Raw genomic sequence first — 16600 nt, 5'->3', positions numbered from 1 at the left:
TGTTTTATTTTTGAAACACAGCTGTCATACATCACAAATGATCCAAATGGAGTGTTGACTAAGGTGATTTAATTGTGAGTGTGCCGTTACTAAGTGATTTATTTACCGTTTGTGTCTATAGGTTCCTCTCTGATCAAACTGTGATTTAGCAGATGACTAACAATGGCCAGTAGTAGGAACTTAGATGATCCATGATGTCATTTTAAGAACAACCATGAGCAACTTTATTGGGCAGCAGCAGCACATTATGTTGTTTGTATAAGAGGCAAAGGCTGAGGCACGCCAAATATTTCAAAATTATAAACTTTGCACAAAGAAGACTCCTTGAAATGCAACTTCACCTTAGCATACATACAGATTATGTTGCAATATAATTGCTTTGGATTATTAATACAGTTTTGTTACGTGTCATGTGAAAAAGACATTTTGACCAAGGAAACAACTTGCTTTTTAAATAAAAAAAAAAAAAAAACATTCTTTAGTTTAAAAGACCGTGAAGGATGTTCATTGTTTACTTCTGTCATTTTATTGTCACAGAGGTGACCTGGTTGTGTAGATTATTAAATAGATGGAGATGAAGGAAGCCACATGAGCAACAGTGAGTCTGAGTTTATTCTCACTCACCATGGTCTCCATCAGCTTCCAGTCTTTCTCCAGATTCTCCATCGGCCCAGTCCACCAGCTACAGAAACGAGCGTAACGCTGGCCCTGAAACCAATACTGCCGCAGCCACTCGAACTCCACCTGTACACAAACACAAACCACAGCATTGGAAAGGACATAAATACATTGTTAAAAAGTTGTTTTTAATTTCCATTATATGGATAAAAAAAATTTTTTTTTTTATTTTTATTTTTTATTGGATCGATAAAGGACCACCTTTTATCATGTCCACCATTTTTGTATTTCAAATGCAATGTTTTTAATGTATCTTTTTATTATTGAGAATTCTGCAGTGATAATGAGTACCTTGAAAGGCACAATTAAATAAATGTCATTATTATTATAATTATTATTGTAATCATAATAATAATAATAACTAAAATATGTATTTGAAAACCACTTTCCAATTTAGGTATTTGTCACTGAAATAAAAACAATATATGTGTGTGTGTGTGTGTGTGTGTGTGTGTGTGTGTGTGTGTGTGTGTGTGTGTGTGTGTGTGTGTGTGTGTGTGTGTAAATGGCTGTAATATTTGGCCTCAAATTTGATTAAAAATGTTAAGTTATTTATAAATATAATTTTGATTAAAAACATGATTTTGTTGTAATATGAATAGTGATTTTTCTCTGTAGGGTTTAGGTATTGTCATTTAAAAATGTGTAAGTGTGTTGTTTCTCTGGTATCCTCTCACAGACTAAAGGTGGGTTTAAGGTGGAGTCTGTCAGTGTCAGTCCTGCCACAGACTGACATCTTGTCCTGGGTGAACCCTACCTAGTGTCCTAAATCAGTTGGACTAGTCCCCCACAGTACAGAATAAACAAGGTATTAAAGATGAATGGAAGTATGACGAGCTAGACTTTTAGGAGACGTGTGATACAATCAGTCATTTCTGCTGCTGTACAATCACCCCCTCCCAACCAAAAGCAGCACAAACAGCAATGCTTTGTGTCCCTTCATATGCACAAACACCTTCCAGTCAGCACACCTGAACACCAACCCCCCCCCCCGCACTCCCACTTTTCTACTGCTTCGTCTGGAGATGACAGTCTCTGCTGCCAAGCTGCTTGCCTCTCTTCCACTGGGAGTGTTTTTGTTTCCTGCTCTTTTGAAGTGCTGATTTAATCCTCGCAAGGATGCTTCACATAGCCAGATGTAGCCTATCTGCTTCTGACTGTGTGTGGTTGTACCTGTGCTCTAAGTGTATTAGTGTGTTTGTGCCTTTCTGTCTGCAAGGCTGTGCGAGGGGCTTTGTTAATGTCTGTGCATACAGTGTCACATTTTGCCCCACTATCACTTCCACCGTAAACATGATGCCACCACTTGCCCTCCCCCCCGAAACAAAGCCTCATCGAGGCAAAACAATGCACGTTCTTTTTCATGTTGACATCGACAACTGTACAGCAACAAATTCTAGTTGCAAACAATGGTGTTTAAAAAAATCAAGTGGGACTGTAGGACTCATTCTCTAAAAACCACTTTGGTTTTTGTTCTTCCAACAGAGTATTAGTTAATACACAGTCAAGCCTTTTAATTCAGGGAGCTCTGAATCACAACGATATGTGAACATAATAATTCTGTCTTAGAGGGTCTGTGAAGAGGAATAACCCGTTTCTTTAGTTTCCCTCTACACTAATGCATTTTCTACATGATTCCTCTGATGTGCTAAATGGATTACATTTTTTCAGGTGCATCATTTATCAAATGTCAAATTATGTTCATATATAAACTCCCTGGCCACTTTATACGGTACACACTGTAGTGGCCCTGTTGCCACAAGAATTGGAGCGTTCAACGACATCTAAAAGGCAATCCATTAAATTGAAATCAAGTGAAATTGGAAACCATTGCTGCGCTATCCAACCATTGTCATGATCAAGAATCCAGCTTTCTGACATGCCACGTCTAGCTGGGTTTTTATTACCCTTGGAAATGCGCAAAATCTAATTAGCGCAATAACAACTGGCAATGGAAACACCTGAATTTCGAAAAAAAAACACTCAAATATCGCTAAAAAGTGATTACGCTTTCATGAGGAGGAATTTCAGGCGTTTTGATATAGAAATGTGTTACAAAAGTGCAATGGAAAACCCTCTTTCTGCAAATACACGTCATAAAACATGACGTACTAGGCCACATGACATGACGTACTTGGTCACATGTACTGTATAGGCTAAAGCGTATACAGTATAATAGCAATAACCTAAAACGGACTTGGTCTCCTTGTTTTTTGTCACAATCACAGACCATTACATGCAATGGTCAGCACCTCAGACCACGGCGAGAGATGATTACATTCAAAACCTACTTATTTACTAAAGCGTACACCGTATAATTGCGATAATTTAAAGCGGACAGGGTCCCCTCTGTAGTGATCGCTGTACGTGCGCCCAGTACAAGACGAAACCTCGTCTGGAGTGGTAGCATTTCAGAGCATGGAGGATGCAATTTGCGCTATATAAATAAAGTTGAGTTGACTTCAGTTGAGATGACCACTTCTTGCCAAGAAAACATGACACGGTACATGTAGACAGAAGAGGAGACCGAGGCATTTCTTATTATTATACTTTAGTATTATTATAATTATTAACAAAGGAATGCTGCTGATATAATGAGGTTCTGAGCGTCCGGCTTTCTGCAGCAAAGTCTCGCAGGATGGGATTTCATTGGAGTTAAGAGGCTTCTGCCCAAAACAATGTTCAATGGAAACACGTTCAAAGCGCAATTATACTTTCTCGACATTTAGAAACATCGCTTTTATTTTGCGAAAATCTGTATTGGAAACACAGCTTCTGCCTGCAGGACGAAGCCAGAAGATGTTTACACCGTTAATTCAAAACAAGTGAACAAAAGACTGTGGCATTTAGAAAAATGCTCAACTGATATTAGAAGAGTCAAATCCTCTAAGAAGTCTAATCATGAAACTTTCCTCCAACATGCATTGAGCCCTGCCAAGTCCATTTGTGGTGAAACTGTAGCTCAATCTTCAGGCTACAAAACACTGCAGATTCCTAATCAACAAGTTTACGCCATATCAATAAGATATTTTTACCCATTAAATGGCTCACAGCCACTTGATATTCTTTTTTTTATGATATGCTCTCTAATACTAACACTACCCTAAAATTCCCCTGCTTCTACATTTTGATACCCGACTTGAGCTCTATCAGATCATCTTGATGAGATTTGCAAGCCTAAAATACAGACCTGCTGCCAGATTGTTTGATTAAAAGGTTGAAATAACAAGCAGTTTAACAGGCCAAAGCAGAGGCTACTTCACTTTAATAGTTATTTACCAATGTTGATTTATCAGTAATAGCTAAATTCGGCCACACTAAATATTCGGGATGTACTATTAATGCTGCTGACTTCAACTTCTCAAAATGTGTTCAAAAGCACACTGATATACTGAGCTTCAAACTGTTTCAGTCTATTTGTTGAGTGTGTACAGTTCTTCCGACAACAATCCTTTTTACGCATTTAAGACACTTAGAGCTTGCATGATGTATAGACCTGGAAGTTACCATTATGACTACTCAAGCACCCCAGAAAAGGGACAATATTCTATACTCAAGATACTCTGTCATTAGACGAAGTTGTGCAGAAAGTCATCCTGCCATTTACTTTTAAAAGGCTCTGATCCCAGCAGGGATGACATGCAAAGACTGGGGCACGTCATGGCGAATACACAGCCAGCGGTGCTGCTCAGCAGCCTTTCAGTCACTCCATACAACCCACCCTTCAAAGAAATGTCATCCTTTATGGCTGCTTCAACACACTGCAAATCTGCTTCCCTTCGATCACTAACAGCTCAAACAAACAACAAAGCCACCAAAGCCAATATCGAACGTCCTTTTTCTCTCATTCTGTCTCTCCTTCTATCCCTCTGATTGTCTGCCTGTCTTTTGATGAGAAGAATCCAACCAGTGTCTCCACTTTGAGCCAACATGACTGCCCGTTCCCGCTGAGCCGACTGGTAGCAGTCATAAAGCAGGCCATCTAAGGCAACCGAGAACTGTTGACTATGTGGCATTTGCAGGCTAGCCACCCAGCTGAGAGTAACTGGGTGGGGGACTCCGACTAAATGCCACCTATCCAGGCAGACGGATCGAAAGAGTGTTCGAAAGGGAGAGTGGCTGTTAAGGTTAGTTTTTTCTAAGATGCAATGGGGCCGGAAAGGGGGCTAGTGACTCCCATGTGGCTGTTGCTGTCATCTCTCCAGGTGCCTCACATTACTCAACTTAAGCCCCCCAATGATAAGTCTGGAGTTAAAGCTGAAGTACTTATTTTTCTTTCTTCTTTTTTCTTCGACGGTGTTCATTGACCAGCTCCCACACATTTCCAGTTCAGAGGCCTGAAGGAGAAAACTGATGAGTGTGGAATCGATTCCATACTGCTGTCCTTTGCTGGCCTGCTTACACATCCTCCCGGAAAACTGTCTGATAGACCAAGCACGCAATTTACACTCAGAATACACCAACCACAATGGCAAACAAAGTGGTAAAATCTCCCATAATGGCACACATTTCTAAGTAGTTACACTCTAATTTACTTCCGTTATTTGACTTGGGATTTTTTAAAACATCTGAGCAATTACATAATTATTTAAAAATGTTAAGTTAACATTTGCGCCTCGAAATTTTAAAGTAAATAATTATTTTCAAGCAAAGTATCTAAATCCTGGATAATCCAAACGGAAACTCATCAAAAAAGTCTGTGAACAAAGATACCTATCTAAAAAATAACTACAATAACAACATAGAAATATTTTAAAGGGACTTTCAACCTAAATGACAAAGATGGCTCAACTGAAAGACTATTCTGTGTAAACTTCACTAATAGGAATGAAAGGTGATTTAGAAGCTGCACACCCAATTGTTGAGGAAGAGCGCCATTTACGTCACCCCAAATGGTTTTAGGAGATTGACGGGATCCAATCGTTCTCACCGTAGCTTAGACTTACCCGTTTTTAAGTGTCATCCTTACTCAGCTGGAAGGCATGTGTGGATCTAGTGAGATGGCTGGTTGTGTCATTCAAATGCTGTACCCGCTAGCAGCATTTGATCTGACTTCTTGTTTCCTGGTAAGTGCAATGTTAGAATTCATCCGTAGTGTCCCTAATCTTCTAAAGAACAAAGTCATAATGTTCTAGGAAGTGAATGGCCTATAACTAAACACTAAAACGTCAGCTTGAAATGCCATTTCCCTATACCTTTCGAGTAACATTTGGGCCAGAAATAGTACAGTACACCTGACGACAAAAACATGATATGAAAACAATGATTGGCTGAAATCTCCAAAACGGCAATGCCCACATATAAAGGAAAGTTGATATAAATGAAAGTACGGTGGCCGTAAACGCTCACAACACAACACAAAATGAAAAACCCCACAACGCAACACAAAACAAAAGCGCACACAAATACAACCCCCACAACACAACACAAAAGCAGTCTGGTAAAAATCCACGAAGAAGAGTGACGTTAACTTTGGTGTCAGTGCCTGATCCTTTTCACCTCTTCTTCATGGATTTTTACCAGACTGCTTTCTTGTTGTGTTGTTGAGTTTGTCTTTGTGTGCGCTTTCGTCTTGTGTTGCGTTCGTCATTCTGTGTTGTGCGTTGTGGAGTTTGTATTTGTGTGCACTTTTGTTTAGTGTTGTGTTGAGAGCTCTCAGGGCATTTTTTTGTTGTGTTGTGAGGCTCTTCATTTTGGGTTGTGAGCAGCCATTGTACCAAAGACATTTCTTACACAAATTACTAACAAGATTTTTATTTATGTGATGGGTTGTGTATCACTGAGAAGTGGTTATTTGGTGACAACTTCATTCCACTTGAAGCCCTCCAGAAAAACTAATTCAAATCCATGCAATGTTCTGAGGACACGAGGCACCTACAGTTCATTTTACTTTCTATCATAACATGCAGCGACGCCTTGTCCCTCCCTCAAATATTGACTATGGGCGAACTATGGTTAGAGGAGGTTTCTTTGGGCACACGGTCACACACCCACCAGGAAAGTGACTCACAGTGGCTTTAAATGAGACAAGACATTTGTGTCGTAGATTAGCATTTCAAAGCTAACCATACACATACAGTAAGGTGTGCAGGGTGAAGCTATGTTTCAGCACATGAGAAACGTGGTTAATATAGAAAAAAAACTGATGACAGTGTCAGCTTGCTTTGTTTTTGGCCCCGTTCACTATCGAGCACTGTTTTAAACCACATGCCCCGCCCACATTGAGAACAGATGCTCTGCTTCATCAGCATAACCTCACAACCACATCACCCTGACACACTGCAGCACACTCTGTAAAAACATGAACCCACGAGTTCTGCTGTTGAACACTTTGACCAAAAAAAAAAGAAAAAAAAAAATCCCATAAGGTGCTGCTGGGGTCGGGTTGCCTGCATGTCTGAAGCTTGTTCGCTCCTCAGCTGCCCATGTCAAACACGGCCCACACAATATGCGTCCACCAAGCACCAAATTGTGCCGCCATCATAAATAACTGCTCAAACAATACATCATTTAAGTGGGTGTTCTGCTCTTGTGGGCAACTCCAAACAAATGGCCACATCGATCATTGAGAGTGCCAGGTAGGTAAGCTGGAGCCCCCGAGAGCAACACACGCACGCACGCACACCCACACACCTGCTCTTTCATCAATAGCTTACTGACTTCCTGAATAAACTGTTCTTGCTTTCCTGATGGAGGTAGAGTCCTACATTTGGTGATTCTGTGGAGCCATGCAGCTGAACTAACAGCTAATGCTCTCCTGATGCTAAAAACCTTATTGTTTGGCTGTGCTGAATAAATGATATTGTCTACAACCTTTAAACAACCTTACGTCAGACTCATCTGTCACAGCATAGCGCTCTTGGGGTCCGAGTGCTTGTGCCGGCTTGGGTGTGTGCACCCTGGGCTCGGGGGTGTGAAGAGGTGAAATGCTATATTAACTGTTGGCCTGCGGCAAAGCTAATGCAGAGGGCTGGTGGCTGCGCAGACGGACCCGTCCGTTCCTCTTGTTTTGACCTTACTCCATCTCTGGGTTGGCCGTGCCACCATCACTCATTGTTCAGTGTGAAAAGAGGTTATGGAGGGAGAGAGAGGGCATGACTTCATCTTTAGAAAACATATGGAGAGGCTATTGCTTTACGATCCATCACAGGCCAGGACAAATGAGAACAACCTGGATGTTATATTGAAGGCATTACCCTGAGTGGAAACAACAAGATAAATAGAGGGTGGGAAGCTAGTTGGCTTCCTTTCTGCTATAAAATGCTTTTTAGCCTCCATTAGGTACAAATATTAACAAATCAAGGTTAAATTGTACTTATATTGGTAACACTTTATAATAACTTGCCGTTATAAGTAGTTAATAGATCATTAATTCATTAACTGCTTAATATTAATTATAAATTGCTTGTTGTAGGATTTATAACTGTGCCTAATAGATAGCCAATAGATAACTTACAAGCTGTTAGTTAACAAGTTATAAAGTGCATGTTAACCGTATCTTAATGATTTATAACTATACCTTATAAATTAGTAATAGATTATTAATATTAATAATATTTTTAATGTAATTTTTTGTGGCGTGTAGGATGCTATTTTTTTTCCTCTAAAACTGCTATCCGGAGTTTCTGAGAGGAAGTCTCGATGTCCCGCCCTCAACAGCTCCACTTCCTCCCACCGCCGCTCCCAATTTACCAGAAGCCACGCCTCTACTTTTCTGCATGCGCATCGCAGAGCATAACAAGTCTTGCTGTTGTGACGCGCGCATTCACTTTGATTGACAGTCTTAAAAACAGGAAGTCGAAGCCTATTGGCTGGGTGTCGCTGTGCAATCGTTTCCATTTGTATAGGGGTCTATAGGACGAAGGAGGGACTTATATACATTAATGTATATAAAAGACTAGTTAGGTATTTTTTCGCATTTCAAAAGAATCTTACATAAACATACATTTCTCAGAAACTCCGGATATCAGCTTTAAAGTTGAGGGTACGGCCAATGTGATGGTGCGCTCTGTGTGTGGATTTTTCAGTCAGTCAGGCAGAATATTAGTGACAGTCACCCTTACAACAGAAAGACTGAACTGTAACATCCACTCAACATCACGGTGAACAAAACATTCAGAAACAAGCTTCGGATAATGTGGGGAAAGTGAAACTCTCACAGGTTTAATAACAGGACGGAGGAGTCATCGTGCGAAGGACGATTTCCGATCGTGGAAGGAAATTGCGTGACAGCAGGAGTCATACATCTGCTGAATATTTGTTTTTATTTATATATAAAATAAGATTGCTGATTGTTTCCCGGAGCGGGAAGCGGTGCTGGCTCGTCAGAAGAGAGAATAAAAAGTAGAATGAGATTTAAAATGTAAGACATCTCAGCCAGTTTTTAATAGTAGAGATTAATAATCGGCATGAAGTTGACAAATTACTGCTGGTTTATCATAAAATATAAACAATAAACAGCATAACCCGGGGGTTTCCACTGGATTTGTCTCCGCTTCTTTACGTCTCCGATCCGGTTTTGCTCCGCTGTCCTGCGATCCCTACCAGTTGCATTTTGAGTGCGCCACGACGGAGTCCTGTTGATGTCACGAGACCGATGAGTTCTCGCGATATTTACATAATCACGCGAGAACGCAGTTAAGGAAGTGTTATAAACGCAACAACAAACAGATAAACAGGTCAGTGTTAGTAACAAAGCAGTACAAGAAGAATTATGAAGTTTTGGTGATGTAGTTACTTGAAATATGATCTGAAGTGTTTTATTTCGAAAAGTAACTGGATGTTTTAATGTTTAGTATGTGCTTAACTTCCTGTTTCACTGTATTTGCTCTGCGTTGAATTGATGCGTCGTGCTCCGGCATCCGCCAGAAATAGAAGTCCTGCGTATCTCTGCCAGAGGGCGCCAGCAGAGCTGGTGGAAATGAACACATAGACTAGACCTATCAGCTCTGCTGGCGTGGCGAAGACGAAACGCAGTGAACCTGTATCCAGTGGAAATTTGGGGTAAAGTTGCCAAATAACCACGCTGGGTTTGTTCAGAAGAGATCGTGTCCATATTCTTCTGATTCGGTCCGGACTCTACGTGGTCACTGCAGAGGCAATGGTGCACAGGAGCGGATGTCTGGTTGACCATAAAAATGTGTAAATGGACTGATATGCAGACGTGGGGCAGTGAGGAGGAGACTTCATGTGGAGATGGAAACTTGTCCGTTGAAATATACGGAAACCTCCGTTAACAGGAGCACAGCAGCCCGTCTACTTGCCCATTCTGATTGGCCGAGTCGTTTGAAGGGCACCCTCATCAGCCAATAGGGTGCGGCCTATGTCACGGTGCGGACTTTACGTGGATTTTTCTTGGAAAATTGCTAAATGATTGGAATGCGGCCAATACAGTGGTGCGTTCAATAGCCTGAGAAATCCGGTACTAATTACTTAAGTATCAGTTAAAACTTTACATACTTTATTGGAACGTTATTCTAAAGTTGCAACTATTCCTCATTTACTAACATATATAAAGTTATATAAGTTGGTCAAGAACTACAGGAAACGTCTGACATTTGCGATTATTAACAACACTTTCTGTACTAAATATTAAGTTCCATTCAATCATACAATGTGATAAGTTGGAATTCCTTTAATATTCTGTCCTTGACAGTTGAAGTGTACCTATGATAAAAAGTACAGACCTCTCCAGTCTTTAGAAGTGGGAAAACTTGCAAAATCTGTAGTGTATCAAATACTTATTTTCCCCACTATAGTTATAAATCATTAACATACAGTTAACATGGAATTTATAAATTGTTAACCATCAGATTGTAAGTTATCTATTGGCTATCTATAAGACAGTTATAAATCCTACTTATAATGGATAGTTAGTGTATATATATATATATATATATATATATATAGAGTATATATTAAAAAAAAAGAAATCAGTTCAACAAATCGGATTAAATATATGTAATGTATGCAAAACACAATGACAAATAGGTAGAAACTAGGGCTGCTCGATTATAGAAAAAATAATAATCACTATTATTTTAGTCATAATTGAAATCACGATTATTTGTCAACCAAAAAGTTATTTATTTTTGTACAAAACAAAGTAAATATATTATTAAAACATGAACAAATCTTGCACCACTGAATTAAACAACTCAAAGTTAGTATTAATAATCGGTGTGTTTTATTTAGCAAAAAAAGTGTATGTAAAATAAAAAAATATATATATTCATTATTTTTAATCATCGTTTTTTTTTTCTTGATTGTTATTTTTGTAATTGTTGGGTGCAATATATAATAGATAGAAATTGTAATCTAATTTTGATTAATTGCACAGCCCTAGTAGAAACCCCCAGCATTATATCCATACCTCATTGTGAATCTCCTCACAGTGCTGTAGTGTTGTCGGCTGCAGGGCCAGCAGGCTGTGAGAGCCTGTCTCTGGGTCAGTGTGCAGGTTAGACAGGGCCTCATGGCACTGGGACTGGATGTAGGTCAGGGTCCCACTGGAGCACTGATAGGAGCCAGACAGAGCAAGTGTATTCTACTCAGAAACAAGTTCACCTGAGGCCCAAGACACTTTTATCACAGGACGAGCCCAAACCACAGCTGGGGGGGTTTATACGAGTCTATTGAGGGATCAAAACTGTTTCATTAACAAATATTGTTCAATAATGAATCATTATTTCTCAGAATTCAAACACACAACAATCTTTAGTTTGTAGCCTGTTTCAGTAGATTAGAGTAAGTTTAGAGTTAGTAGAGTAAAATGACTCAAAATTATTTAGATTAATTTACAAAATTAATGCTATTATTATTTATTTTATTCAAAAAGCATCATCTGTTGTGTACAATAGCAATAGTGACATTGTGGAGTGACATTTGTCTTTGTCAAGAAGGTTGAGGCACTGGCTTGGTGCAGCGTGTACCTGGTGTTGGCCTATTGTGTAGCAACATTAGCAAATGGACAAACATCAAAAGTCGTGCAAAGTACTGTGTTATTTTAGTGTGAACATTTGGCACAAATACAGCAATGAAATATGAAATTCATAAAAAATAGTTGATACAATTTAACCATATTGGGCATGTTTTGGCACAATTTTATGAAGTTAAAAGCCAATAATGACATCGAATTAAGAAAAAACCATAAAACTGAAATAAAACCTGGAAAATATTGAATGGAAAATTAGAGCCTCTAATGGTGCAGTATTATTGCATTTTTCCCCCAATGTAGGTGTAAGTTTTAGAACCATATTACATATACTGTTTAAGTAATAATAATAATAATGGCTTGGATTTATATAGCGCCTTCTTCGAGGAGACTCAAAGGGCGTTACAGAAACCATTATTCATTCACACCAGTCACTCACAAAATCATATCGGTGGTGGTAAGCTACAATGTAGCCACAGCTGCCTTAGGGCAGACTGAGAGAGGCGTGGATGCCATTTCGCGCCTACGGCCCCTCTGACCACCACCAACATTCATGCACAATTCATACTCACTCATACAAGGCAATGTGGGTAAAGTGCCTTGCCCAAGGACACAACAACAGTGAGTCGGTTAGAGCGGGATTTGAACCCTCAACCCTTCGGATACTGGACAACCCACTCTACCACTGAGCCATGGTCGCCCCAAGAGTGTGTATTATGTATAATATGCATACCAATTACAATCTTTGTATGGGGGTTGTATATATAACCTCTACACATGTAGAGTGAGAATTAACAGTAACACTATCTACATTGTATGGATAGGGTGGATAAGGAGAACCCCTAACTAAGTGTATAGTTTGTTCAGCTAATGCACGTGTCAAACTCGGGGGGCCAAATCAGGCCCTTTAGGCCATCCAATTTGGCCCGCAGGAGACAGTTAAAATGACAGAGAAAACATGAATTGTTATGTAAATTACCAAATACCGTTATTCCAGTTGTAGATATCTGAAATTCACCAATTTAATGAAATCCTCACACATTGTTAAGGGCTCGCAGTTATCATTTGTTTACATCACATGAATGCAGTCATTTTTTAATTGCAAATTGTGCAAAGAACTCTCAATATTTCCACAAATCTTGCAATTTCTCACAAACAATTCCACATAATTCCTCTAAATTACGCAAAAATTGGTAAAAAAAAAATATTAAGTATAGATCCGACAGGGACTGATAATACAAACTATTGCACCGATCCGCATTATTCAATATTTGTTAAATATTTTTTTTTTTACTTGTTCTTGTTCTACATCACCTGTTTTTAATATTTGTTAAATATTTTTTACTTGGTGTTGTTCTTCCTCACCTTTGTTAATTACAATAAATGTTCCTTTTTAAAAAACTGAGACTCGTACCATTTGTTATCATCTTTGTGTCCTTTTTATGATGTAAATTGAAAGAGCAAAAGTAGTATCGGCTCCAAATATCGGTTCAAGAAAATCAGCAGCCCGTATCGGTCATCGGCTAAGGCTGATGGAAAAAAATTGGTATCGGCATCGGCCCTAAAAAATCCATATCTTTCTATCTCTAGTATACACACAACTAATATAATATCCATTTACATTAGATTTTGGTTTGGTTTTTCTGTAATAACAAAAAAGTATCTCACAGTAGTGTATAATAGACATTATTCAATCTTTACATGATTGAATGCAGTTTAACTTTTTTCTCCAGCTTTATTGAACACACACAGTTGTAATGGAGAGCTCTCCTTTTGTTTGGTGTCCACTCACCTCAGCCACTCTGTGTGTGGAGCTGAAGCGAGCCGTATCTCCAGCTAGCACGCAGTGCTGGTGCGAACTGTTCAGGTCATCTGGTTAAAAAAAAAAAAAAAAACACAGCAAAGAGGAAACTCTAAGAAGTAGCCAACAACACCATCGACAATCATGGAATGAGCAGCAGAGGAGAGCAAACAAAAGCCTAAAGGAGAAAAGTTGGCAATATAAATCTCATGTTGATTGTGTGCTTTTTTATTAATTATGATCAGAAGAGAAAGCACGATAAGAAGAGAGGGGGAGATCACAATGAAAAAACAGATGAGGGAAAGAGAACGACAAGTAGATCATCTTGTATACTCTCAGACAGACCTTGTTTGGTCCAGCACTGAATCAAAGAGAATGACTCTAATTTTAATTACCAAACAAAACCAGATCGCACTCAATCTGTCAAGATGGAAGAGCCATACTAACAAACATTTGTCCAATATCGCACAGACTTTACAGAGAGGCCTTACTGCTGTTTCCTGTGTATCCCGCCATGTGTTTCTTTGTGTGTATAGATGTTTCTCAGCCCTGCCATTATTTGCCTCATACCAATAATTAATTTAGCCATGACAGAGCTGTCATTCACAGCACATGTGCATATTTACTCCTGCCTTGAGCAAGAGTACACCGGCTAATGCCTGTGATTTGAAAGTCAAACAGCCAAATTCTTTGTGAGGAAGATATTATTGTTTGGTGGGAGGAGGAAGGGGGGGGAAAAAAAAAAAAGATGGTGACAAACAAAACAACTTGCCGGTATTTTCTTCACCCTGATGAGATTGTGAAGGATTAGGTCTCTGGGCAGAAGTACTCTGCGTCTTTAAAACTGTTTATATCCAATAACAAATTATCTCCATCAATCTGCTCCTTTCTTGGCGCGTCTGACGCGTCAGTGGGATCAGGAGGGAGTAGAGGCAAACTCGATAACTGTAATAAATATTTATCTTTCTTTCAACCTCTGTGCCTGCTGCCACTTGTGCTCCTTTTCCAGGAAGCAGGCTTTTAAATATATTGGGTCAACTCTTTTCTCCAGTCCCCCCTTGTGCATTGGGAGCTGGAAATCTGATTATTGAACAGGCCGGGTGTCAAGACTTGCATTGTTCTTTTTTAACCACCGAAATTCCATTTGGGTGGAAATGATGGTGATTCAATTTGCCTCAAGCAGCTCAGACATTAGCAGTTCAAAAGGGCCAGTCGCCGACAAATGGTGTTGAAAACACATTACGCTGTCTGTGGTTATACACCATTGTAGTTTCCTTTTAATACCGCAAAACTACTTATGATATGGTATGGTGGGTGGCACTAAAACACCCCGTGCAAAAGTGGTGGAGCTCGATCCAGAAGGTGGAGGCAAATCAACCGTGCAGTCAACAATCTTTACCCTTTGTCTACATTTTTCAGCGTGTAACTTTTGCAAATTTATAGGTGACTGCATATGTTTGCAAATTGTGCCAAGTGTTTAATTCAGGTGGTCCCAACAAAGCGGCAGACGGGCCGATGAGTGTGCGAGCTGCTATCGTGGTGGAGCAGTTGGCCTCTCAAGGGCGCACTCACCAAGTGGAGCATAAATCCCCACTGATCCGCGACAGTCGAGTCCCATTAGAATGGTCTGCACAACAGCCCATCACTCTATTATCATGGCTGGCCTGAAACTGACTGTTCTATTGTAAATCTTATCCAGCTAAAGAAGGTCGGCTTCAAGCCCCGTCAAGCTGAATGTGAAGTACAGACACAGCTGCACTGATCGCAGATGAAAACATCGCTGCTTCAAAGCATTCATGTCAGGGATTCATTCAAACCTTCATATACTGATGTATAATGTATTATTTTTGACTTTATTTTCTTTTTTTTTTTAAATACTTCATTGCATTAATGAAACAAAATGTTATTTTCACATTGTACTATATTTGTATATTTGTATGATTATTATTTATTTTTTACTACTGCACTTGTATTTAATCTTTATTTAATTAACAGTCTTTTACTTTATTATGTAAGTTTTTCTTTCTTTCTTTCTTTCTTTTGTGTTTATTCTTTTAGTTGTAATATCTCTTGAGCATCTGTAATGCAAGTATTTCCCCCTGGGATAAATAAAGTACTTCTGATTCAACAAAACTACACTGCATTATTTTTATTTATCTTTTATAAAACAAAACAGACCAAAACACAACAGAAAAAACAAAGGAAACAAGGAAAAATAAATAAATAAATTAACTTAATCAGAATTTAAGCTCGCATTCCAAAGCTGTGTCAAATAATAATAATAAAAAAAAAAATGATTTATCTTCTTTTGCAGGCTGTAGTAGGTAACAAACTAAATGAATAGATAATTAAGAATATAACTGAGGGAAATGTTGAAAACAAAGAGATAATATGCAGCTTTTGCAGCGCTGACAACAGGAACACCTCAGAGGGAGTTGTTTATCAAAGGAGCTTAAAGCTCACAGTGGCAGAGGTAAAGCTAGATTGTTCAGTAAAGCGGCTTACAGTGTGACAATTGGAATTACACCATTTCTTGATTATGCTCAGATGGAGATTGCTTAACTTCTGCCTTCTTAATGATTATTCCACAGACTTTCAGAGAGGGGATGTTTTCATGCTGCACAGACTGTACCTGTGCAGCACGGTAGTAGTCTGTAGCATGTCATTAAGCATCTATAATAAAGTAAATACACAGTACTCCAGTTAGGATCATGTTCACGCTTTGGATCTCAATTGTTTTAAGCAACTCCAGTAAATGAATTACAACCTGGGCCTGCATTTGTCAGCATTCCTTTTAGACTAAAAGCATCTGCTCAGTATTCATTACACAGACATGCATTGGTTGGTGTTCTGAAAAAAAAAAAAACTGATGTGAATACATCTGGATCAACTATAGGTTGTATTCAAAGTTTTAAAAATAATAAAACATTCTGATGCAAATAATGAATATTATACACTTGAGAAAATGGATGATGCATTTTTTTAGATTTCTAAATGTGGGCGGAAAAAAATGGAACAAAGTCACTTCATTTTAACAGGATAAAATCTAAAGGTTTTCCTGCATAATTGGAAGAATTTTCTCACACTATGGAAATTGTTGGCTCCTGTAAATATTTACACCACGCAGCTACCATCAGTATTGTACTTTTGATTTGGACATTTATAAAAACTCAGTAGAGGTATGTTTT

At 38.9% G+C, this 16600-nt stretch overlaps 1 protein-coding gene across 2 annotated transcripts in view; it reads right to left on the bottom strand.

Moving 5' to 3' along the window:
• The window catches only part of fto (FTO alpha-ketoglutarate dependent dioxygenase), a 178488-nt gene that overhangs the window by 111312 nt on the left and 50576 nt on the right, over positions 1 to 16600 (bottom strand). For both annotated transcript variants that reach the window (XM_028441540.1, XM_028441549.1), the window contains exons 5-7: positions 13404 to 13483; positions 11051 to 11194; positions 625 to 744 (exon numbers count right to left, since the gene is read on the bottom strand). In XM_028441540.1, coding sequence (XP_028297341.1) covers positions 625 to 744; positions 11051 to 11194; positions 13404 to 13483 — 344 coding nt within the window. The remainder of the gene's footprint in view (positions 1 to 624; positions 745 to 11050; positions 11195 to 13403; positions 13484 to 16600) is intronic.

The sequence above is a fragment of the Gouania willdenowi genome, chromosome 3 (genome assembly GCF_900634775.1).
Source record: "Gouania willdenowi chromosome 3, fGouWil2.1, whole genome shotgun sequence".
In the NCBI taxonomy this organism is placed as follows: domain Eukaryota; kingdom Metazoa; phylum Chordata; class Actinopteri; order Blenniiformes; family Gobiesocidae; genus Gouania; species Gouania willdenowi.
This window is presented reverse-complemented; position numbering and strand designations above follow the sequence as displayed.